This window comes from Typha angustifolia, chromosome 5 (assembly GCF_048772165.1).
Source record: "Typha angustifolia cultivar Huaian chromosome 5, ASM4877216v1, whole genome shotgun sequence".
In the NCBI taxonomy this organism is placed as follows: domain Eukaryota; kingdom Viridiplantae; phylum Streptophyta; class Magnoliopsida; order Poales; family Typhaceae; genus Typha; species Typha angustifolia.
In genome coordinates this window covers 1115371-1139121 of record NC_133243.1, presented here as the reverse complement: position 1 = coordinate 1139121, position 23751 = coordinate 1115371, and the positions used below count along the sequence as shown (strand labels likewise).

The 23751-nt window shown below is 36.4% G+C and overlaps 1 protein-coding gene across 1 annotated transcript; it reads right to left on the bottom strand.

Moving 5' to 3' along the window:
• Positions 1-637: 637 nt before the first annotated feature.
• LOC140760004 (vacuolar cation/proton exchanger 3-like) lies at positions 638-22749 on the bottom strand. The gene is made up of 12 exons (XM_073096761.1): positions 22399-22749; positions 15515-15772; positions 14975-15042; positions 14864-14892; positions 14518-14714; positions 14199-14411; positions 13159-13293; positions 5997-6113; positions 5852-5905; positions 3965-4081; positions 1222-1315; positions 638-1033 (listed from the first exon to the last, which is right to left on the bottom strand). The coding sequence occupies exons 2-12, from the start codon at positions 15770-15772 to the stop codon at positions 1023-1025; spliced, it is 1293 nt and encodes a 430-aa protein (XP_072952862.1). The 5' UTR covers positions 22399-22749; the 3' UTR covers positions 638-1022.
• Between the last annotated feature and the right edge of the window lie 1002 nt (positions 22750-23751).

Sequence of the window (23751 nt, the reverse complement as noted above, 5' to 3'; positions counted from 1 at the left end):
ATTTCAGTCGATTTAAAAATTGAAACTTTTTTCACTGTAAATCGCCCCTTGCTGGTCATGCCCATATCCTATTGAGATGGGAGTTGAAATTGCCATTATATTTTCTCAACTAAACTATGCATCAATATCTCTTTTTAGTTATAGAAAATATCAAACGGTTGAATTTAGTTATAGAAAATATAATTAAGTCTAAGTAAAAAATATCTGAATTTACAATTCGGTAATAAAAAAACTTATTTCTGCCTATTAAAAAACTGAATATTTTTTTTCACTGTAAATTGCCCCCTTGATGGTCATGGCAATTTCCTGTTGTCATTACATTTTCTTTTCATGCCAATTTAACAATATGCATCAACATCTATTTTTATTTCATAAAGACAGAAAGAGATGGAAACTTTTAACATATACAAAAGTAGGATGTTCCTTGTAAACTTAAAATAAGTTGAATTTTTACAACTTAACTCACAAAAGAGTGGATTTGCATTCAGAGAGGTAAAAATTACTTGAAAATAAGTTGAATTTTTACAACTTCACTCACAACAGAGTGGATTTGCATTCACAGAGGTAAAGACACTGTGCAAAAATTCCAACAAAAAGATATCAGGGTAAGCAACTTCACTACTAGACATGGTGATGGTGAACAATACCAGAAGTAATAATCATATTCATTTCCTTGGGCTTTTATCTCTATAAATCTATCTACAGTTTGGACTGTATACAACCACCAACTTTCTGAAAACATTAAAATGTTGTGAGAATAAATGAAACTTTCCTGGGGACATGGAACCCTGAACCTATTGGAAAGAACTTCTATGAATTGATGATTTCTTTTCTTTTTCTTAAAATAATCTTCAGCCTCCTTGCTTTGCTTGTGTTTGTACAGAATAACTACATGAACAGCATCCTCAAATAACAAACTGGATAGCAGGTCACATATGACTCATCGGTGGATGAAGCACCGCATAGTTGCCATATATTTTGCGTGGATTGATGACACTGAGAGACTTTCTCTTTCTCTGTCATTAATCATCACCTGTTGAAATTGTTGTCAATGAGAGTACACATTCAAGAAAAAAAGAACACCTGAATCACTTTTGCTGACGAAAATTATAATATGGAATGATAACAATCAAACTGAATTGATCTAAAAAATAAGGCCATTTTGGTAGCTTACAAAATTGTTCTCATATATATAGACATAAAATATATTGTTCCACTTACTAGCTGCAGGATCGACATGAACGAAGAAACTGGCAGCAACTATAAGGTAGGATAGAATAAGCATTAGTCCCTTCAAATAATTTGCAGTGCCATCCTGGAAGAATAGTAAAACACAAAGGCAAACTCAGAAATATTCAACTTTTCTTTCAAGAGACAACTCGTAGTCTGCTTATAATAACTTCAAATATTAAGCTTGATCCAGAAATTACATATATAAAGCAAGGTCCTCAAGGCAAAGTTATTCTAGTGGGGCCTGACATCAAGATTAAACTGCTGCTAATCTTATCAAGACTAGGGGTATAAATGGATCAAGCTCGAGCAAGCTGAGTCGGGGTCAGCTCAGCTCGAAACTGTAATCAGCACAAAGCCCAAGCTCGAACCAAGCCGGCCAAGACAGGGTTTGAGCTTGACTCAGTCTAACCAAGCCAGATCGAAATTGGCTCATTGAGCATAGCTTACAACAACAAAAACATTAGATAGTACCTCAGGCTAGGAAAAATGGAAAAATGGACCATGCTAGGATGTAGTGCATAGATAATTTTGATATTTTTAGAAAAAATTGTATAAAGCTGCGAATGAAAACTAAAATAAACAGTGGTACAAAATTAGTACACACTGGTGGGCGATTTACAGCAAAAAAATATTTTAATTTTCTAATTGGCAGAAATAGGCTCGCATTATCAAATTGCAATTTTGGATCTCTTTTACTGATTTAGTCCCAGGTCAAACCCTGTATTTAGGTCATCAAGGACTAAAGCAGCATTGAACCAACTATGCTAGGAAATGGGTGTATTATGTATAACGTATAAATATGCAACATATATGAAACAATTCGAGTCAAGCTCAATCTAGCCAACGTCAGCTCGAGCTTGGCTCAGTAAGACCTTGAGCCTATCTCGAGCCAAGCTCTAAATGAACCCAGATTGAGCAGCTTGCAAACTGATAGGCCTATTTGACACCCCTAGTCAAGATATTGGCTGGGAGAGGTAGTCAAGGATTCTCTGACACTCAGGCGGAGATAATGCAACTGCAGAATTAATATGTAGTTTGATGTTGTAAAATGTACTTAAGCATCATTTTCTATATTGTTTCTATATCATTTATACCAAATACACATACAGAAGTAATAAAAGAACAGTATCCTTAATTCCTCATCATAAGCATCTATATATCCTTTTCTTCTCTTCTCATGCTCTTTACTGCCTTTCTATTCAGTTAAACTTCTAGCACTAAGAATTCAAAAAAATCTATTCCTTTCCTTTTACTTTCAGTCTCTTAAATTCTCTCTTTTGTTTTATTGCTATCCTAAATCTCCAATAATGGCAACACACTCAAGGATACCGAAAGACTAAAAGTTGGCATAACACGTATGGAAGAAAAAGTGTTGCTTAACCTCAAATCAAACCCATCAACAACCATCTTCCAATCCATCATTGCATTACCTCAATCTCACTAGCTGCTATTGATACTGCCATAGCAGTCTCAGTGTCTCAAGAGCTAATGTAACCATAAAGCATACAGTTCATGCAGATGATTCCATTCACCATCCATGGGCATATAACCTGTCTGATGATTTTGTCTACCAAACCCATATATACTGGGTTTGCTTTGTCCATGCTTAAACTGACCCAACTCAACTGGCTGATTGACTCTTAGAAGCTGCAAATTGGATGACACATGTAGGCTAACGCTTTTGATTTGGTCAAATTCGTAAGCCAGAGGTTATACTCATATTGAGTAAGAATTCTACATATTAAACTCATAGTTTGCCTAGTTGTTACTCCATCATGCATGCTTCTTGTCAAATGTGTCAACAGTCAGTTGCAGGTCCAGATAAAAGAGCATGAATTAGGTAGCTCGAGAGCAGAGTAAAATTCTTATCAAGTAAGCTATGATAAGTTAGCAAATTCAGATCATTAACCATGCCAAATATTTCCTGGCAGACAACATGGGTCCTTGAACTATTTGATGAGCATCAAAAGGAAAAACAAAACAAAATAGACTATAAAAGGAACCATGATTTTATCCAAAATTTTGAATCTATCTAGATGTTTCTCCCATCTATTTGGTTCTATATAAGTAAATATTGTTGATTCTCCTCTAGTTATTGTATGCCAATTCTATATGCTTTCCCCAATGTTTTCTTATATTTCAAGTCGATAAGTCTTTAAGGAAGAAAGGATATTATTAGTGCTTAAATACCTAAGCATAATTACTTGGCCACCTCAAATGAAAATTTTGGAAAGACATTAATGAAAATATTCAAAGGACAAACTGACCCTGGATAACAGCTAACTTGATGCAAAAACAAACGTGCAATAATAAGAGTCACCAAAAAGGAGAAGATTAAAGGAGTAATTGTTGTTAGACAACCATAATAATCATTAAGAATATGCTGACTACAGTTATCTCAGTAAATATATCTCTACCAAAACATGCATATACTAATGAAATAATTGTTATCTCCAACTTAAATTGGCAAACAATTCAATTTGCCAAAGCTTTGCATGATGTTACTTATCAATTACTCAAACAATATTTCTGTATACAGCAGCTGTTATTTATAGAGATAATACATCCGGAAGTGAAAAGACAAACAAGAACTCCAACCACTATATATGGGTATCATCTCAACTCAGCACCCAGATCACTTAGTATATTTAAGTGTCAACTATGACCAACAATAATTTCAAAGATAAACACAAAGAGATGACTTCTGTAATAAATTAACTTGACAGCATACCTGTAGCATAAATGCAACAACCAATACTGTTATAAAAAGAGTAGCTGTCTCAAATAATTGAAAATTCAAGTCCATCCCTCTCCCCATTATCCAACCAACTACTACACTGAACGGAATCTGCAAACAAAGACGAACAAATGTCAGTTTCCCTACAAAAAAGAAAATGAAGATCAAAGAAGCAAAAGATCTTCCAACAATAGCTAAACTAATGAAGAATCTATTTCCAATCATGTCGCTGAAGCTTGGTCTTTGTGCCTTATCATCTCTAGGAATCCTTTTTAAGTTAAAATTTTAAGGTTTTTACAGTTGCAGAAAAGTCATTTTCCCTCAAATTAGCTTTTATTCTTTTATGAACAAGTATCATTATAAAATTAATTTTTTAAGTAGAACACAAACTTCTGTTGCAATATTATTGAGCAGATATCTTTGAGGATTATACAGGTCACATTTAGCTTATGCCTGAGGTAATCCAAAATTAAGAATACATTTCAAATAAGATGACAAAAAACTATAAATCTTTCAACTAGCGTTACACTTGTATTGAACCAGGCAGACTTTTCTAGTCCTTTCTCTATTGATTTGTATATATAGATAGTGAAGTTAAACAGTTAATAATATGCATATAACTCAAATGATACTCGTTATGACTCAGTGCATCATGTGTTCATAAAATAGATCTTGAAAGAAATCATGTCAATTGTGAACTCAATCAATCTCTTGTTTTGTAGATCCTCTGAATAGTTTCAACAAGCCTAATGCTCATTCTTTAACACTAATTCTTAAATATCTCTCTAGATATAAATTGAAGTAAACCAAGGAGTGATTTAATTTGGGTTATCGCTCGTTTCTAGTTGGAACTTGCAAGAAAAATTATAGCATAATGATACAAGACTTGTAAAGATTTTATAGTCCACACTCCAATATTTGTTTATTATAATTAAATAATTAGCTTTCAATAAACCTACATTATATGTAGTAAAGCATACATGTCATCTGTTGAAGATTGTCCTTTCAATAGACACCACTCAGTAAGTCTTCTCAATTACCAAATTATCTCTTTTCAAATTAACCAGGAAAATCGTTAAGACAGATGCACTAACATGGCAATATTGTAGTAGTCATTATTTTATGTGGTCTCATACTTCTAGAAAGATCCTGAAGCCTTTATAATAAAAGACAGAACATTTAAGAAAAAGGAATAATTGAAAGGACAAATATCAAAGGTAAGCGATCATTAATTGACATTAGTAATTCCAAGATTGCAAGACATACTGAATGTCTTTGCATCTCCATTGGTCTTTAAGTCATAATGGCAGCAAACGGAGCAATGCATACGGAGTTATATCACAATTCTAACAGAAGGGCCAAATCAAGTTTCTCTTTATCTCCCAGGTTCCCCTACAGAAAGAGGGTTCATATCTTTTTTTTAAAAAAATTTTCTTTTAAAAAAAGTGTAGTTGGCACCCCGCTCTTTAGAATTTCATGAATATGGACATTCTCAGTTCAACCTTAACTTCAACAATTCTCAAACTCTAAACAGTTTCTTCAATTAAAACAAAGAGCTTCTTTTACATGTACTCAAGGTTTAGTCTACTGAAAAATAATCTTTTACTGCGTTCTTCAAGTGGTGTTTTTTTATATCATCACCTTATAGGTGTTTCATTGTCTGTAAAACACCCCTACTCTCATCTCATTTCATTCTGCTTAGCTAAAGAGTTGCATTATAAATTCTTTATGTAAATAAAATTATTCTATATATCATATAGACCAACTTATTTGCATATATGATATAGACTAGCTTCTTATACAAAAGGAGTAGCAGATCCTCTGCAGCTATAGCCAAGAGAGTTTTAACACAACAAGCAACACGATTTGCTGAAGGTTTACCACAAACATTGATATTTGAGTAGATGATCCAATTGCAACTCCCAAAGAGATATCCTGAAATTGAGAGAAAGTCTGGTTAAATGACTGTACAGGCAGAGAGAAAGGAAGACAACTGTACTGCACCATATAGCAGTTACAAACTTACAAGTTTATCTTTAATAGCAAACATTATTGCACTTGCATGTTCTGCTGCATTGCCAACAATAGGAAGCAAAATTACACTGATGAAGGCCACAGGAAGGTTCAACGACTCTGAAGCTCCCTATAAGGGAAACAAAGAACATAGTGAGTAATAAAATGCACCAATTCAAAGCAATTTAATAATTTTTTTAGGAAGGAATAGCAGAATATGTACAGCGTAGGTAAAATTCCTCAATGTTCCTGAAACAGGAACACCAAAGCAGATAGGAGTACATAAAATTATGCTCAGGATCTGGACATTACTTATGAAAACTTCATGAATATTATTAAATAAAATATAGTACGAATGCAATGATTTGGAGAACAAATGACCCAAAACAAGTAACTAAACTAAAATACTAGCAATAACTGGTATGCCAATCAATCAATTAAAGAATGCTATTAGATGGAAGGAGAGAAACCACTCAGATAAAGAACAAGTTCCCTCGACTCTCAAAGTAGATATTTGGACAGAAGGAAAGTCCGAAAATATGTAGAAAGGAAAAGACTTTAGGTTTATTGACAATGAAAAAATAGTGCTTCTGCTTTGAATGCCATGTGACCATCTTCACGTCCAGGCAACCCAAAGATTATCTTTTTGCTGCCGGAATCTTCTAGACAGAAACAGTAAACAAAGAAGAGTAGAGATTTAGAGGGAAAAAAAAGAAGAGAAGAGGTCAGAAATGAGAAGATTGAGATGGGGTGGGGGGAGGGAGAGAAACCTTAGTAGAGAGATAGAGAGAAAACTAAAGGCGAGAGAGAAAAGATTTTGATTCAAACTTTTATCCCACTATACTCCATGTTTCTCGTCTAATTACCCTTAGATAGGTTAATAAATTGATTCTAGATGATTCTAATTGGACCTAATTTCCTAATAGACTCTAATTGACTAAATCTTATCTAAATTGACTAACTCAATTTAGGTAATCAAAACCACAATGGACTCTGATGCGGACATCCCTTGCACTATAGGCTTATCATAACCATCAAGTAACTAACCCAATTGATCAATTAAATTATAATTGACCAGCAAAGTAAAGGTGAAAGTAAATTGAGTCTCATTAAATCAATTAGACCAAGATTGGACCCAATTCGACTCAAACCAAGGTTCCGAAAATCGGTATCGGGATCGGGATTGGTCGTCAGGAAAAACGATACGTATTGGCCGTATCGACCGCCTATCGGATCGAACTATTTTAATTATATAAAATTCTAAATATTATTTAAAAATGTTAACAAATTTCTAAAAATTTAGAAAAAATATAAGAAAATAAAAAATAATAATTACTCACATATAAAGACTAAAAAATAAAAATCTCTCTTACTCCCTCTCTTCTTTCCTATCTCTCTAACTGTTAGTCTGAAGTATCCATGCTCTCCCATATTCTCTTTCTTTTTATCTTTCACTCTCTCTCTCCCTCACCCTCTTTTTTTTTTTTATCTTTCCCTCTCTCTCTCCCCCTCTCTCTCTCTAGCTGGCTGTCAGCAGCAGTTGACAGCTGCAGCTAGCAGCACAGCTGCTGTTGCAGGCCGGACGTCGAAACTGGAAACTATGACTCAAACAACTTCAATTAGGTCAAATTGAAAATGATGCCCACATGACTTCTGGAAATTGAAGCAAAATGGTTTTATCGCCAAACAGTAAAATGATTGAGTCCTATACAGTGTAACACTTTAACTCTGCTTTAAGAAAAAGAAAAAGGAACTCTTCGGAATGGCATAGCCACCATGTTATATGATGATAGTCATGTCAGCATGAAATTTAACAAATCTCTCGAGAGCATTTGTATTCCATAGTTGGCTTCTACTTCTACTTGACTAACTCAACATTAGGCAACCCCATATCCTAAGTTAACCAAGATTACATGTAAATTGACCTAAAATAAAATAATAAGCCTACATGGATAACCATTCTCTAGTGCCAAGAAAAGATAAGTTGCAAAGAAGATGGCAATGAAATGCAACTTTCCCTAGAGATCCCAACATCTGAGCATTGCAAAGCAAATGGCAAGGACATGCAGACATGTGACAATGAAGCCTTTAGTCATTTAAGTGAATCACCTAAGGAGTTCTCCAACAATTATGGCTTGAATGGGATTCTTAAAATTTAAATTTAATAGGAAATAATGAACAAAAAATGGGTGTTACATACCAGATCTGGAATGATCTAGACGTAAGAAAATTATAAAAATTTATATGAAGGTAGCCTCAAAAGTTAAGGTTCTAATAGATCTAGTTTCACGAGAATTCGACGTTGCGGCAGTCATAGGGTGGTGATGGACAACCAAGAGTGGTGGTGGATGGTCGTAAGGTAGGGTGGTTGCTGGTGAGGGAAACAGCTAGAGTTTGAAAGATTGGAATGTTTCTTTGGCTGTAATCTACTCCTAGAAAAATAAATGCGATCTAACGACTACGATAAAAGATAAAAATGAAAACATTAACTTAGTTAAACTTAGATTCATTCAATGATAATTATCAACACATGTCTACTCCTACTTATAGGAGTAAAAATCCCTAGCAGATAGAATTCACATGCGAATTATTTAATTTATTTGAAATTTAAAACAATAAGATAAAGCTAACTAACTAACTTGACTTGACTTAACCCATGTGGTCGAATCGTAATAATTCACCACGCTTCCGACACCTTATCCTCAAGGTAACTAGTCTCTCACATTCTTGTACTCGTACAAATTGTCATGCCAATCAGTGGATTTAGGTTCATCTTCCTCGAGTCTGCCTAGAAACATGTGGGCTAGCGCTTACATTTATGACCAGGAGTAAATCGGTCATCACAGTAAAAACACAAGCCTTTTCTTCAGCGCTCTTCTAAGTCATTGGGTACAAAGCTTCAAATAGCATGCTGTGTCCGTGTCCGACACTCGTCGGACACTCATTGGACACGTGTTGGATACTTCTACGACATATCCCATATTTAAAAAATTATAGAATAAATTCGGACACTTCTTAGACACTTTTAGACACTTTTGAGAAACTTTTTGGACATAAGATTTATCATATAATATAAAAATTGATAACATAAATTATCGATGTTAGGAAATTCCTGCATATGCTATAGAAATATAATGCAACATCACAAGTTAGTACATACAAGAAAATTAATATTAATGCAAATTATTGTAAAATCACAGATTCGCCTATGCCATCCAGTGTAGTTAAGTAATGGTAGTTAGATATTTATTCTTATAATATAGAATTTTATTATCACACATTAGCATTATCATTTTTGGCTTTATAGTATTGTATACATTTTGTTTTTCTCTCATGAATAATTTATGCATGCTTGTGTATTTATACTATAAGTTTAGAAAAATATTTCTTTAAACGTATCGATAATATATATAATGCTTTTATTTATTTATTTTGCCGTATCCTAAACGTATCGTGTCCTGTTTTTTTAAGATTTGTCGTATCCCCGTGTCCGTATCGTGTCGTATTCGTGTCCCGTATCCGTGTCTCTTAGTCTGTTGATTAGGCTGAACCGTCGGCGCAGGTTGAGTTGGGGAAGATGCCATCTCTAGTGGGCCGTGGGCTTAGGCTGTCTTTCTTCTCTCCTCTTTGTGAATCTAGTTCAACTGATCCAACTTGGGACTCCATCAGAACAACCAAGGAGAAGGCCTCGTTAGAAGTAGTGGGCCTCAAAGCTTTAACCTCAGTCTGAATGTCAGACCTGAGCCCACTAATTAAAGTGCTCTTCAGGGCCAAGTTAGACCAGTTAGTGACCCGGTTACAGATCCGCTCGAACTCCTCTTGGTAAGCTTGAATTGTTGTTGATTGAGTCAGCTTAGTCAACATGGTTTGAAAGTCCTTGTACTAGGTCGGACCAAACTGAACACAAATCGCATCTGCAAAGTCCTGCCAAGACTTGAATGGTCGAGTCCACTCAACTTACTGGTACCACCTAATTGCCACGCCCTCTAAGAGGAATAAGGCTAGCTGGACCTTCTAGTGGTCTGGCATGCCATGGTACGTGAAAAACTGCTCCACTAGATAGGCCTAGTCTAGCGGGTTGCCTCTAGAGAATTTTGGAAAATCAAGCTTGACGGTCCGAGCTTGGATCCCAAAACGTAACCTATCATCGCAGGCCAAATGACCTCGCGGTCAAGGCTGGTCACGTGAGACATGGGCTCACAAGTCTGGCTTATGTCGCCTGCGGGTTGCACACGGGTTCTACTTAGTTTGATGGCGCAGGCCCACCAGGTTATTCCACCATTTGTCCTCGAGCTCGTACTTATGCTCGGGGTCATGTTCATGGGTTCCAAATTGGTTCACACGAGGTGGTCGAACCAATTCGTGAATATCTGGCTTGCTTGAAAATTGTGTATTTCATCTTCTTCATAAACTTGTCCTAGCCCTAACCCTAGGGCTGAAATTGAATTTCGGCCTAGGGGCGCCGCCACAAGCCGCTGTAGCCTTGGTGGTGGTTGGGCAGGGTAGATGGCCAGTGGCAGTTGCCATCCAACAGGTCCACGCAGTGGCGGAACGATAGCGAGCTGCGGAAAGGACCCATGGTCCCACTGGTTGGGAGTGGCAGCGGTGGAAAGTTGCGGCGGAGCCACCCCGACGTAAAGGTAGCTTTCCGTTATGGTGGTTGTCAGGTTCGGCCACCCAACGGTTGCTGGCGGCTGCAGTGGCCACCACTAGTTGGCAGTTGGCTTGAGGAAGCCGGTTGTGGCCGTTGGTGGTCGTGGAAGCGTCGGACCTGCAGCCATTAGCTGGAGGTTCGCTGCAGCCTTAACTATTGTCCCTGGTGGTATTTCGGCCAGTGCTAGTGTCCTGTGGAAGGTACCAAATGTGGCGGAGGAGGCCAGGAGCGGCTAGATAGCCGCCGGTGGAAAACTAGGGTTTTCGACCCTAGCTTCCACCGTGGCTGAGGAAGATGGCATCAGGGCCACTGCTAGGAGCTTTTCCAGCGTCGCTGCGGTGGCAGCCTGGGACTATGGTGCTAGAGGAACCTCCATCACAGTTGGAGGTGTCGAGGCTACAGTTTGGGGCTCCCCTCCACCTCTCTCATGGGTGGAGTTTTCTAGCCACGTCTAGCTGGATTCTATTGTGGCTAGCGGCGCTAGCAGCTCAGGTCAGTGGAGGGCGGCCAATAGGGCCTCTGCCAAGGCTTGGATCACATCCTTGAGGGCGGTTTGGATCTCTTTTGACTAGGCTTAAAATTCTTTAAAAAATATTTTTGTGCACACTGACGGCTCATCGTCGATAATTCTAGTGGTGGAAAGGGCACCGGAGAAACTCCCACAGGAACGGAGATAAGTTCTTAGTCCTCTATGGTCGCTCCTTCCTAGTTTGTCTTGGATCACGTGATAACTATTATCCGAGGAACGTTGGGTCTAATACCAATGTTACGTATAAGATCTGAAATGATCTAGACGTAAGAAAATTGTGAAAATTTATATGAAGGTAGCCTCAAAAGTAGGGTTCTAATAGATCTGGTTTCACGAGAATCCGGCATTTGGATGAAAAATCATAAATGATATAGTGAGAGAAGGTCGAAATAGGGCAGAATAGTAAATATCTGATACAAATCTAGTATGAATGCAATGTTTTGGAGAACAATCGACCCAAACAAGTAACTAAAGTAAAATATAGTAAGCAATAACTGATAAGAAGTTAATTGATTAAAAGGATCACTATTAGATGGAAGGAGAGAAAACCACTCAGATAGGCAGTAGCTTCCTCAACTCTCAAATAGGTACGTTGATAGTAGAAAGGCCTAAAATATGGTGTAAGGAAAGACTTTAGAGTTTAGGTTTACCAATAAATGGAATAGTAGTATTTTACTTTGAAAACCAAGTCCTCTTCACGTCCGGGCACCCAAAGATTCTCTTTCACTACTGGAATCTTTTGGACAGCAGCAATAACCAACAAAAAGTAGAGGTTGAAGAAAAAGAGACGTTTAGAGAGGAAGTAGAAGAGATTAGAGAAGGATCTTAAGACATAGTAGGAGAAAGGGAGAAAAAGAAAGAGAGAGAGAGAAGAAGAAGAAGACCACAGGGGAGAAAGTGAGAGATCTCAAATAAATCTTATTCCAACTTGTCTTTATTTCTCATGCAATAACCCTTAAATAGGTTAACAACTTTAATTCTAGCTGATTCTAATAGAAACTTATTTCCTAATATGACTCTAATTAATCATCTTACCTAAATTGATTGATCCAATTTAGGTAATAAATCAACGTGGACATCCCCCACATATAAGCTTATCATAACTATCAATTGAAATTCTAATAGGAATTCATTTCCTAATAGGATCCTAATTGATTAAATCTTACCTAAATTGACTAACCCAATTTAGGTAATAACTCAATACGGACATCCCCCGCATATAGGCTACCATATCTATCAATTGACTAATTCAATTGATTATTTGAATTAAAAATCAACAATTAGACCAAAATTGGACTCGAGTAATTCTATTTTGGTCAAATTGAAGATGATGCCCACATCAATATCTGATATTGCGGCGATCGTCGGACGGTGATGGACGACCAAAGGTGGTGGTGAACAACCGTAAGGTAGGATGGCTGCTGGTAGAAGAAGATGGTTAGGATTTGAAAGATTGGAATGCTTCTATGGCTACGATCTATTCCTAGAAAGATAAATACGATCTAACGGCTACAGTAAAAAATAAGAATGAAAATATTAACTTGACTAACTCAAATTCATTTAATGATAATTATCAGTGCATGCCCGCTCTTTATTTATACGAGTAAAAATTTCTAGCAGATCGGAATCACATACGGATTATCCCATTTATTTAAAATTTAAAATAATAAGATAAGGCTAACTAACTAACTTGACTTGACTCGACCCATGTGGTTGGATCGTAACAATGGAGAAATCCAAAACATGAAGATAAGTTGTAATGACACATTCCTATATTCATATGTAGAAATAAGTTGCCCATAGTTCCACAAAATAGGACCCAACAAAAGAACAGCTCAAATGAGATCGTCTTTTTCACATAACAATTTCCACTCTCACCTATTCTCCTTCAGTTAGGACAGAATCTCAGTTTCTATTGCATGTATGCGATTTATGTGCCAATACATATATGTATAAAGCGACAATAAAGAAGTGAATCTAAAGTTCACCTACCTGAATAGCATCCACAAGGTATTCGGAAAGGACTGAGATCCATATGGTCAAAACAGCAAGCCATGATATTGATTCCCATTGACCTATCTCTGGAGCTTCCTCTTCATCAGAGTTAGCCTCATTATGCCCATCTTCCTATAATATCCATAGCATCAAAATAGACAGCTAAGAATGAAAATAAGAATGAAGGAGCTATATCACAATTCCTCTTCCAAAGAGCTTCAAGAAGAAAATACAATTTCTTGCATGGAAAGAAATGAAAAGCACCCAAGTTTATGGAAGCATTTTTTTACAATGACACCAGTCACCATAGATATACTTGATCATGTCTATAACTACATTGGTATCTTCTGTTTCTTCCAAAACAAGCCACATTATTCTCAAGGAAGAAGGAACGATCATAAGCTTCTTTGAAGTCCATACTCAGGCATATTAGAAAATAAACTGAAACTACCATTTATACTGACAGCCTCCTTTTGACATGTTAAGTCACCGGTTAATATAAAAGCTTAAGCTAATATAGAGTGGCGGTTTCAGTCCTTATATTTTCACACTTTCTCTCACATCCAGGCTTGAGATATTTTGTTAAAGGCATGGTATAAATTGTCGGTCTATTACCTAACAAGCTTAAGTTTTTGGCCAACTAGCTATCTAACACATCTTAATAGACCCATGGTGTATATTTTGAACTAAAAGGTGGAGGTTTTATATTTTACCTAATAAATAGGCCTAAGGGGATTTGAGCTCAGGAATTCCTGTTCATATATCATATTAACTTACCAATTTTTCTAAAAGCTTAAGCTAAGAAAGATTTTAATTCGTGATATCCTTCCATGACAAAACAACAAGGTTCTAATATTGCTATTTAATCTTAAAAAGTACTCAAATGGCACCAAAATCTTGTTGATTAAAAAATATGCACTGTTCTACAAAGTACTAAATAAGAAAGAGATTAGCAAGGAATCAATCTCTGTCCCATTAATATCTGTCCTAAATTGAATATTTAACTCACGAACTTGAGATTATGTCTAATCACTTACATTATCTAGAGGAGTGTAAAGATTGCGATGGCTCTTCAGTTGAAAAACAAGGTAGCTTGCATAAGCCACAAGCATGATACAACTGCTAAATCGTGAGAGAGAAACCTCTGACTTGCCATAGTGCACCTCTGAATGTGTAAAGTGAAGCACAGCTGGAAACATTAGGCCCATAACAGCCATCAGCAATAAGCTTGAGTTTACACCAGCAGCTCCCTGTTATAGATGAATGCTCCATTTGTTTATCCATATATCAACTAGTTTACAAGAAACCAGAGACTACTACAAGTTTCAATCAATTGACGATTTTCAAAATCATTACCTTGTTGAAGACCTGATCTTTCTTGCAGTGCACGATACCACCCGCCAAGAAAGCACATCCAAGAACTAAAAGCATGTTTGACAATATAGAGCCCAATAAAGATTGCTGAACTACACGAATCATTCCATTCTTCAATGCATAAATAGCTATTATCATTTCTGTCGCATTCCCAAATGTAGCATTCAAAAGGCCTCCAACTGTGATTAGAAATATATGACTACTGGTTAAACTTTCTATAGATAAACAGGATGAAAAAGAAAAAGAAAGGGAAGATATACAGCTGCATGCACCATGAGATGTTGATGCATAAAATGGTACTGTTTTAACTTTTACGTTGTTAACTAACCTGTCGGACCAGTGAATGCTGCAAGCTGCCTACATAATAAAAGCGTCAGCAAGTTATTTAGCACATTTCTGGAAAACAGATAGAGGATAAATCAATATCACCCAGACTTACTCAGTTGCATAGCCCAAACGCTCAGCCAAAGGAGTTATGCCTATCAAGCTGAAGAAGAAAACCAAGCCCTGCAATTTTTAGATATAACACATGATAAACTGAGCTTTGGAGACAGTATTCACAAAAAAGATAAAGAATACATGCATATACAAAATAATATTATATTCCTAAGACTAGCTGAACAGACATTCTAGTGAACTGGGACCCACACTACCACATCACTATCATGAAAGGCAGACATCTGCAACGTTGAATATGCAACTGGAGTTCCAAAATAACAAATCCACTGATAAGTAAACATCTCCACGTCTGGATGTGAAATATATTTTCTGGAAAAATCTTAAAAATAACTTCTTCAGAAAACTCAAATGGTCCGAGTAATAGATGAACAAATCATGAAGGAGTTGCTACAGTTGATTGCTTATGAAATAACATTTGCAACAATACAGAAAAGAGAGTTAGAAAGAATTCCAAGGATTTTTCAGATCCCATGACTTTAAAAACTACCACGTAAAAGAAGTTGTCACGATTAAATCATACATGATTCCTGGTAAGATAATGAAGAATGATTGCCGCAGGTCCAAAAGGTAGTAATATGTTAATCTTCGCCGTAAATATAACAATTCTAATACTTCTGCAAAATCTTTCAACTATTATCCAGAAGGTCCAAGATTGAGCAGCACTTGGAAGTGGCCTACAATGAGGTATCTCAGAATTGTGTGCCTTTGTTGACATAGATGGACTAACAAGGGTCTCCATCTCAATTTCAAACTCATCCATTTCATCCCTGGGTCCCATCTGCATATCCAAAAGTGACATCATAAACTCAGTCATAACAAAGCAAACAAATCAAATTTGATATAGTGATACTATCGCTAACTGGAAAATTAAAATGTAACATCAGCATGCATTACAGGAGATAAAATGCAAAGTATTTGTGTTCGTTTATCTGGAAGATATAGGGGGAGATGAAGAAGGGGGACACTCCTTACAAATTGTGTAAATCACAAATACGTACACAGAGATAAAAAAAACAAGAAACTTGAAAATAATACATCTAAAAGATGGATGTCCGTATCAGTTTTTTTTTTATTTTGTATATTACTGTAAATGGATATGAGTTCACTAAGATGTCATTATAGTTATATTAATCTGTTCTCATACAGGGAGACCTTGTGCCTTTCTGGCATTATAAGAAATTGAATATGCATACCATATTGTCGATTGAACTATCTTACCATTTTCCTTTTTGCTCTAAATATTAAAATTATTATGGATGAACACACAAAATCCTTCTTACTTATGTTCTTTGGTGTTTCAATAGTTCTACGTTCGCCAACTTGGCGTCAAAAAAGCAAGTAATTTTCAATAAACCCTATTTCCCCAAAATTTGGAAAATATCTCCCACTAATCACAACATGCAAATTAGCCTCTCTTCACATATCCCTTTTCCTATCCTTCATGTCAAGGATTCCACTTTCAGCTGATCCTGATACCGATCGACCAAAATGATGCCAACTCGAAACTAGTCATCGAACTAGTTTCGGTGTGGTATTTACCGCAGCAGGGTCGGTTGATACTCGGTACATATCAAGTCAATTTCGGTCATTTCAACCAAAACTATCCAATACAAGTATTTTTAAGTTAAATGGGTCGAATATGTGAGGGATCCAACTTGTGTCCGACCTAAGGACATTAATTAGTTGATGTCCTCGAGCCCAGCCATCCCACTTCTCTCTCTCTCTCTCCCCCAAGCAACTTTTTCCTTCTCTGACACAAATCCGACCTCCATTGACATTTGATGAACTCTTTCGATGTAGATCCCACTCCCTCGACCTCTGGCGACCTTGAGTATATAATTTATTTTTGGACAGGGAGGAGGAAATGAGAAGTGGTGGTCGCTTTGATAGATCTAAATCAACTCACATGTAGGGAGAAAGACAATATGGGAACAGTAATTCTAAAATCCTAATGTTCTAGAGGAGTCTAAAAATATTGAACCAATAGATGCATATAAAAAAAAAGGACGTTGGTGCTAATTTCAAAAGTGCAAATTATATTTTTCGATTGATAGATGATGTAGTAGAAAAATTAGATGAAAAAATAGTAATCTAAGTAGTTACTGATATTGGGGTAAATTATAAGACTGTTGGATAATTATTTATGTTGAATAAACAATATTTACATTAGACACCAAGTGTTGTACATTGTCTTGATTTCATGTTGACAGATATTGTCAAAGATCTTGATATAAATATGGTGATACATGGAGGTAAAAATGTAGATAAAAGTTAGAAAAAGTGACGGATGTTGATGAACTCCAGGTGAAACAAATGGCAACATTGAGATATAACGCTACTAGTAGGCATGCTTTTAATTTACTAATTTACCTATCTTTATATGCAATGAAGCATGGACACGACACGATACGGACACGGCAACACGGCAAATTTTGAAAATATAGGACACGGACACGGCATAGGACACGGCGAAATAAATAAATAAATAAATAAATAAAAATAAAATAAAAAATTGATACATCTAAAGTAAAAGTTTGCAATCTAATAGTGTTAAATACATATATCAAGCTATAAGAACTAAGAAGTATCATTCAAGGAACTAAGAAGTACACATCAAGCTGTAAGAACTAATTTAAAAATAATAACAAAATTGAAAGACAATCAAAAGCGTTCAAAATTTTAAAAAGATATTAGATTATTATTACAAGCCCCAAAAGTGTAAAACATGTCCAACTGTTCAAGTAACCGAGTTCCACAGAAGTTTAAAAACTAACAATTATTACAAAATAGCAACATAAAGTAGATCATTCATCTTCAACTGCCTCATTGCCTTCATCAACAAATATTATAGTCTCCAAATCTGGTTCATCAATTGAGAGATCAGCAAACTCCAACATTCCTGCACCATTAAAGGAATCATAAGAATCTCCTCCAATATCCCACATCTTAGTCTCCTCTCTCAAATAATTTGGAGACCTCCTTGATAGAAGGCGAAGATTAGTATGCACATATACTAAATCTTCAACTCTCTGTGGAGTTATCTTGTTCCTTTTCAATGAATGGATGAAAGAATAGGTCCAGTTCCTCTCACAACCTAAAGAAGAGCAAGGTTGCCCAAGTAACCTAAGTGCTAAATTCTGAAGAATAGGAGCATAAGCACCATGAGCAACCCACCACATGTTTGGATCAAACTCATTTTTATCTGCTATTGAATCATACTCAGCAAAACTTTTGGTTGATGTGGAGAAACTAGTATACTCTTGATATGCCATTTTTCATTCTTCTGCATTTGGAAATAACCTTTTTAAGCATTTGTTTCTCATTTTAGAAATTTCCAAATCCTTATGCGGTGGTACACGATTTGGATTCTCTTGAATCCATGATGAGCTATAATACCTATTAACATAATCATATAACTAGTAAACAATAGCAATGAAAGAACAATAAAATTTTTAATAATACGAAAGAGGTATTAAATTAACCTTGGATTCAAAGAATGTGCTAAGCAATGTAATGGTGTATTGCTTTTATCCCATCTATCCACTAGGATCTTGTGCACCACTGAATAAAAAATAGATTCCTCGCCTTCTTTCTTGTTTTCATGCATAAATATGACTGTCTTCACCTTTTTAATTATTGTATCCCACATTTCATATATCAAATGTAAGTATGGTTTATCTGTGTCTGCAACCCGTAGTATACTGTATATAGGCTCTGTGAAGGCAAGTATATATATTCAATTTTATCTCAGTAAATGTCATCAAGGACTTTATCTTTGACAAACTGTGCTTTGCCAATATCATCTTCCCTATAAGAACTCCATTTATCACTGATTACCATTGATTGAAGACCCTTCTTGATCTTTCTAAATCTTTTCAACATTATAATCACCGAAGCAAAGCGAGTCTCCACAATAGCAAGCAATTTTAAGTTGACAAATTCATTAAAAATAGCCAACCTCATTGAATGCTGCATGATGAAATTTTTTATGCACATTACATCCCCTGCAATTACTGAAATCCAGCTACACTCATCAAACACAATCTCATTTGCCTCGGTGTTTTTTGCTATACATATGTTCTTCAAAGCTAGGTTGAGAATGTGAACTACACATGGAGTCCAAAAAATATGAAAAAAACCTTGCTTCAAGAAGCATCCATGCTGCCTTATAAATAGGTGCATTATCTGTAACCAGTTGGACTACATTATGAGGTCCAACCTCTTCAATGATTTTAATGATCAAATTAGAGAGATAAAAAATTTGTCTTTATATTTTCCTTCACAATTCACAGCTCTTAAGAACATAGGCCCACGCTTAGTCACCGCTAAAAAATTTATAAGCGGTCTCTTTTGTGCATTAGTCCAACCATCACATACAATACTCGGCCCTTTCTCTCCCCATGTGCTTCTAATAGGGTTTAGCAACATTTCAATATTTGCTCTCTCTTGTTGAAGTAGTGTAGTTCTAACATATTGTAGCCAGAGAGCATAAATCCAGAAATATTATTATTTGCTGCAAATTGAAAGGCTTTAACATAGTGAGGGTTTCTTGCCAAATGAAAAGGCAACCCAACTGAATAAAATATTCTTGCAATCTCACAATATAATTGATTGCGAGCACCAGAATTAAATGACTTCTCAATAGGTGTCATTCCTGTTGCTCTTTTTTTTCTTAATGTCCCTCCCATGTCAAAACCTACATCTCCAATTGAGCTACTAGAAGATGCCGCTTGTCCAAATTTTGGCAAAGGAATTTGTTTAGGCATCGAATTTTTAATTCTCAACTCGGCCATATCAACAACCCTTTTTATTTCCATAACATGTTCACTACTCACTTTTGGACAACCTCTAATTCCATGCCCACTAATTTTCAGCAAATGAGCCTTTACTCTATAATATGATCCCTTGTAGACTTGTTGACAATAATTGCATCTAAAATTATGATTTCCTCCACCTTCTCCCAATTTCTCCATCTTAGTAACATATCTCCACAAGGGAGTATTATCATCCACAGAAAATATATTTTGACTAGAATCAGAATTATTTTCAGTATTCACTTTTCTTCAACCGCAATAAAACTACATTAGTAAAGGGAAATGTATTAGTAGATTAACAATTTAACAGATAGAGATTAGAGAAGCTTTAATATAATTTAACAATTTAATAACAGAGACAATGAGAGAGAATGAGAGAGAGAGAGAGAGAGAGACAGTGAGACAGAGAGAGAATGAGAGAAAGAAAGGGAGGAAGAGATAGAAACAGAGAGAGATAATGAGAGAGAGGGAGGGAGGAAGAGACACAGAGAGAGAATGAGAGATTGGGAGAGAGGGAGGAAGAGACAGAGAATGAGAGATTGGGAGAGAGGGAGGAAGAGACAGAGAATGAGAGAGGGAGGGAGGGAGGAAGATACAGGGAGAGAGACAGAGACAGGGAGGGCAGGGAGGGAGGGAGAGACAAAGAGAGAGAGAGACAGCGAGAGAGTAAAACACCGAGAGGGAGAGAGAGAATGAGAGAAAAGGAGAGAGGGAGGAAGAGACAGAGAGAGAGCAAGAGAGTGAGACAGCGAGAGAGAGAGAGGGAGGGAGGAAGAGACAGAGAATGTGAGAGAGAGAGAGAGAGAGAAAGAGAGGGAGGAAGATACAGGGAGAGAGACCTAGAGATAAGGAGGGCATGGAGGGAGGAAGAGACGGACGGTGAGAGAGAGACAGAGACAGGGAGAGAGAAGAACCTGCGTCCTCGCCGTGCTCAGCTCGTCGCACTCGCTCCATCGGCCGTCGCATTCGCTCAGTAGCCCGTCGTGCCTCAAATTGTCGCTCGGCAGCTGCTCAAGAGTTTTAGCCTTTTAGGGCTTCGATCGAATCGAACGATTCCGTTGCTCAACAATGAAGGTAAGGTTTTATTATCGGGTTTGGATTCGGGTTAATAACATTTGATGGAACCCGATCCGACCCGTTAAACAATATCTAAAATACCACTCGTGTCCCCGGCCGTGTCCCAATAGTGTCCAATTTTTTTTTTTCGGGAAACTCTGGACACGTGTCCCACGCGTGTCCGTGTCCCACGCGTGTCCGTGTCCGTGCTTCATAGTTTATATGTATTTTGAAGTTTGAATGCTTAAAAATTTCAAAATATAATACCAACAAGGTATTTCCTTAATTCAAGAATTCAATTCTTTGAAAATATTATTAATGATGCTAAAGTTTTAATGAAACTTATCAACAGATTGGAGTTTGGCATTCATAAACAAATAGATTGGGAAGTGAGTTATGAACCTATATATCAATTTTTCAAATGGCCTATCCCTATCCTAATACTCGAAAAGTTGTTTCCTGTAATTATTTTGATAATATTAACTTAGATCTTCTAATAGTCCATTAATCTTTGGAAGAACACCTATTTCTCACCAAATTTATGATCATTTGATCATCAACCATCAGTGTATATCTTTATATTCTCTATGCCATCAATCATCATCCTAGCACAAATTGACTAACAATCAAAAATTAGAACACATGTGATTACCGTGTCTTGGATAATATTATATAGGATTTACTATTATTAAATGTGAGATGAAAGTATTTTCTTCTTTATTACCTGAGGTTGAGGTTGTTCTAAGCCTAACAACTATTTCATAAAAATAAAATAAAGCACTCAAGCAAATGATGAAATTTGTAAATTAGAGTGATCACTTAAGAATGCCAAAAACTTGGATAATGTTATATAGGAACTTTAATTGCTTTTGTAGATCCATTTGATATCTTTTGCTGCACATACTGCATAGGAAATATGAATATTAAGTCTTAGAAAGCGGCCCGCAAATTCTCATCATCAAGGACACAGTATGCTCCTCTCCTCTCTGCTGTTCTAAAAGGAAGCTCAAATATTGAAGCAGTCATAAGACAGACATCATATGCCAAGTACTGAGATGATAAATTTGTACAAAGCATGAAAGAAAATAGAAAGATCACAAAGACAAAAATATTTCTCTTTACAAGGAACTTATTATGAAACTCTGACAAGGAATGTAAATTTGAAAGATTGATACTAATGTGTCAAACTAATAAATTGCCGCATCTATGAGTAGCACATAGACTGCATTTTGAGCAGCGCTCCTCTCATTAGCAAGCAACCAACTTTCCCAAGATGTGTCTTAATAAGTTATCAAGAGATCATTCACATGGTAGACTGATCGAATAATATAAAACAAGCATCTTGATTCCCAATTTGTTTTTCTTAATCCTCCACCTTTTTTAATTACCTATTGAGCTACCTAACCATTAATGAATGCGGATCCAATTCGACTAACATCATAAACAAGTCATAGATCTATCAGCATGTCAAAATTCAGAACAACAGATGGAATCTAATAAACGATAAGAAGAATGACAAAAGCCAACAACGCACCGAGCACGGAGAACAAGATCGATCCTAATCTCTCTCTCTCTCTCTCTCTTCTTTCACCGTTTACAAAGACAACCGATTCGTCGCATCCGATCTTGGAAGCATCATCGCAGAGAATCGACTTCCAATCTCCAAAGATCTCTAAAATGGAAACGGGAGACTCGTCGTTGTTGTTGTCTCCTCAGCTATTTTATCGCCGCTCCGACCTGTCAATTCGCCCGCACAAATCGCCGTCCGCGTCGTCGTCTCTCTCTCTCTCTCTCTCTCTCTCTCTCTCTCTCTCTCTCGGATTAGGAGTTGACGGAGATTAGACGGCGTGCCCACAGACATCGAAAGAAGCTTCCGCGAAGCTGCAGAAGCGAGTCGAGAAATGAGTCGGCCGAGTCGTTCGTTTTGCGGTCACAGTCGGTTTGAATAATATCTTATATTTTATCAGATTTCCATATCTGAGTTTTTATATTAGATTTTGCGGAATAATTTTTTTTTACTTATTCTGGAATATTCCAGCTAAATATCATAATAATTTATTATGAAATACAAATATTATTTATTAAAATTATATTTTATATTATATAGTAACCAAATTACTAATTTACCCTTGATATTTATCCTATTGAATCAAAATATATTTATCTTATCTTTCCATTCACTTTATATCACAATAAAATATTTCTCATGTATTTATTTCAGAATACAAATAAGCATAAGAAGAGTTATTCTAGTATTAATCTCATTTGCAAATGATGTGATCTGGGTCAGATCGGATCATATCATGGGGACACAGAATATTATGCAGATGTTCGAATAATATCAAACAAGTTGGATAAGATCGACAATCTACAACTTTGGTATTTACAGCTTCTCCATATTGGGAATCTATCGCGCTACGAAATGAAAGATTAATTTGAGATAGATAAGGAAGACTGGTTTAATTAAGTTGTTTAGATTTAATCTCTATAAATAAGGCCTTACGGCTTGTATCTTAGGTATGCTATAATGAAAGATTTATTGGCTTTTGCTCTTGCATCTCTCTCAACTAGGCCGTAGGCCTCTACATCTCCCTTCTTCACTAACCAGTGCCATCTCTTCTATTGGCAAGGTCTCATGTAGTTTCTAATCTCCCTCTTCCGTCGATCTTCCTAGTCCCATGGGACAGGCCTACTTCTCCCCCCTTTCGTCTCTCTATCTTAATCGTTTCTACCTACCGTACGGTTTTTATCTTTACCTCCTACCACCACACTTGTAGACCAATCATAGCCTTTAACCATTTATCGCATCCGCAAGCTATCACCACTATCATCCCTATTGATGTCATCACATCACTGTCAACCTACCACCACCATACCTCACTTTGGA

Excerpts from the sequence above, each read along its gene's own strand:
- LOC140760004 (XM_073096761.1), bottom strand. The coding sequence starts at position 15,772 with ATGGGACCCAGGGATGAAATGGATGAGTTTGAAATTGAGATGGAGACC. Across the intron at positions 13,294-14,198 it reads TTTACACTCCTCTAGATAAT|GAAGATGGGCATAATGAGGC; the intron begins GTAAGTGATTAG and ends TGGATATTATAG. Across the intron at positions 5,906-5,996 it reads TTGCTATTAAAGATAAACTT|GATATCTCTTTGGGAGTTGC; the intron begins GTAAGTTTGTAA and ends TCTCAATTTCAG.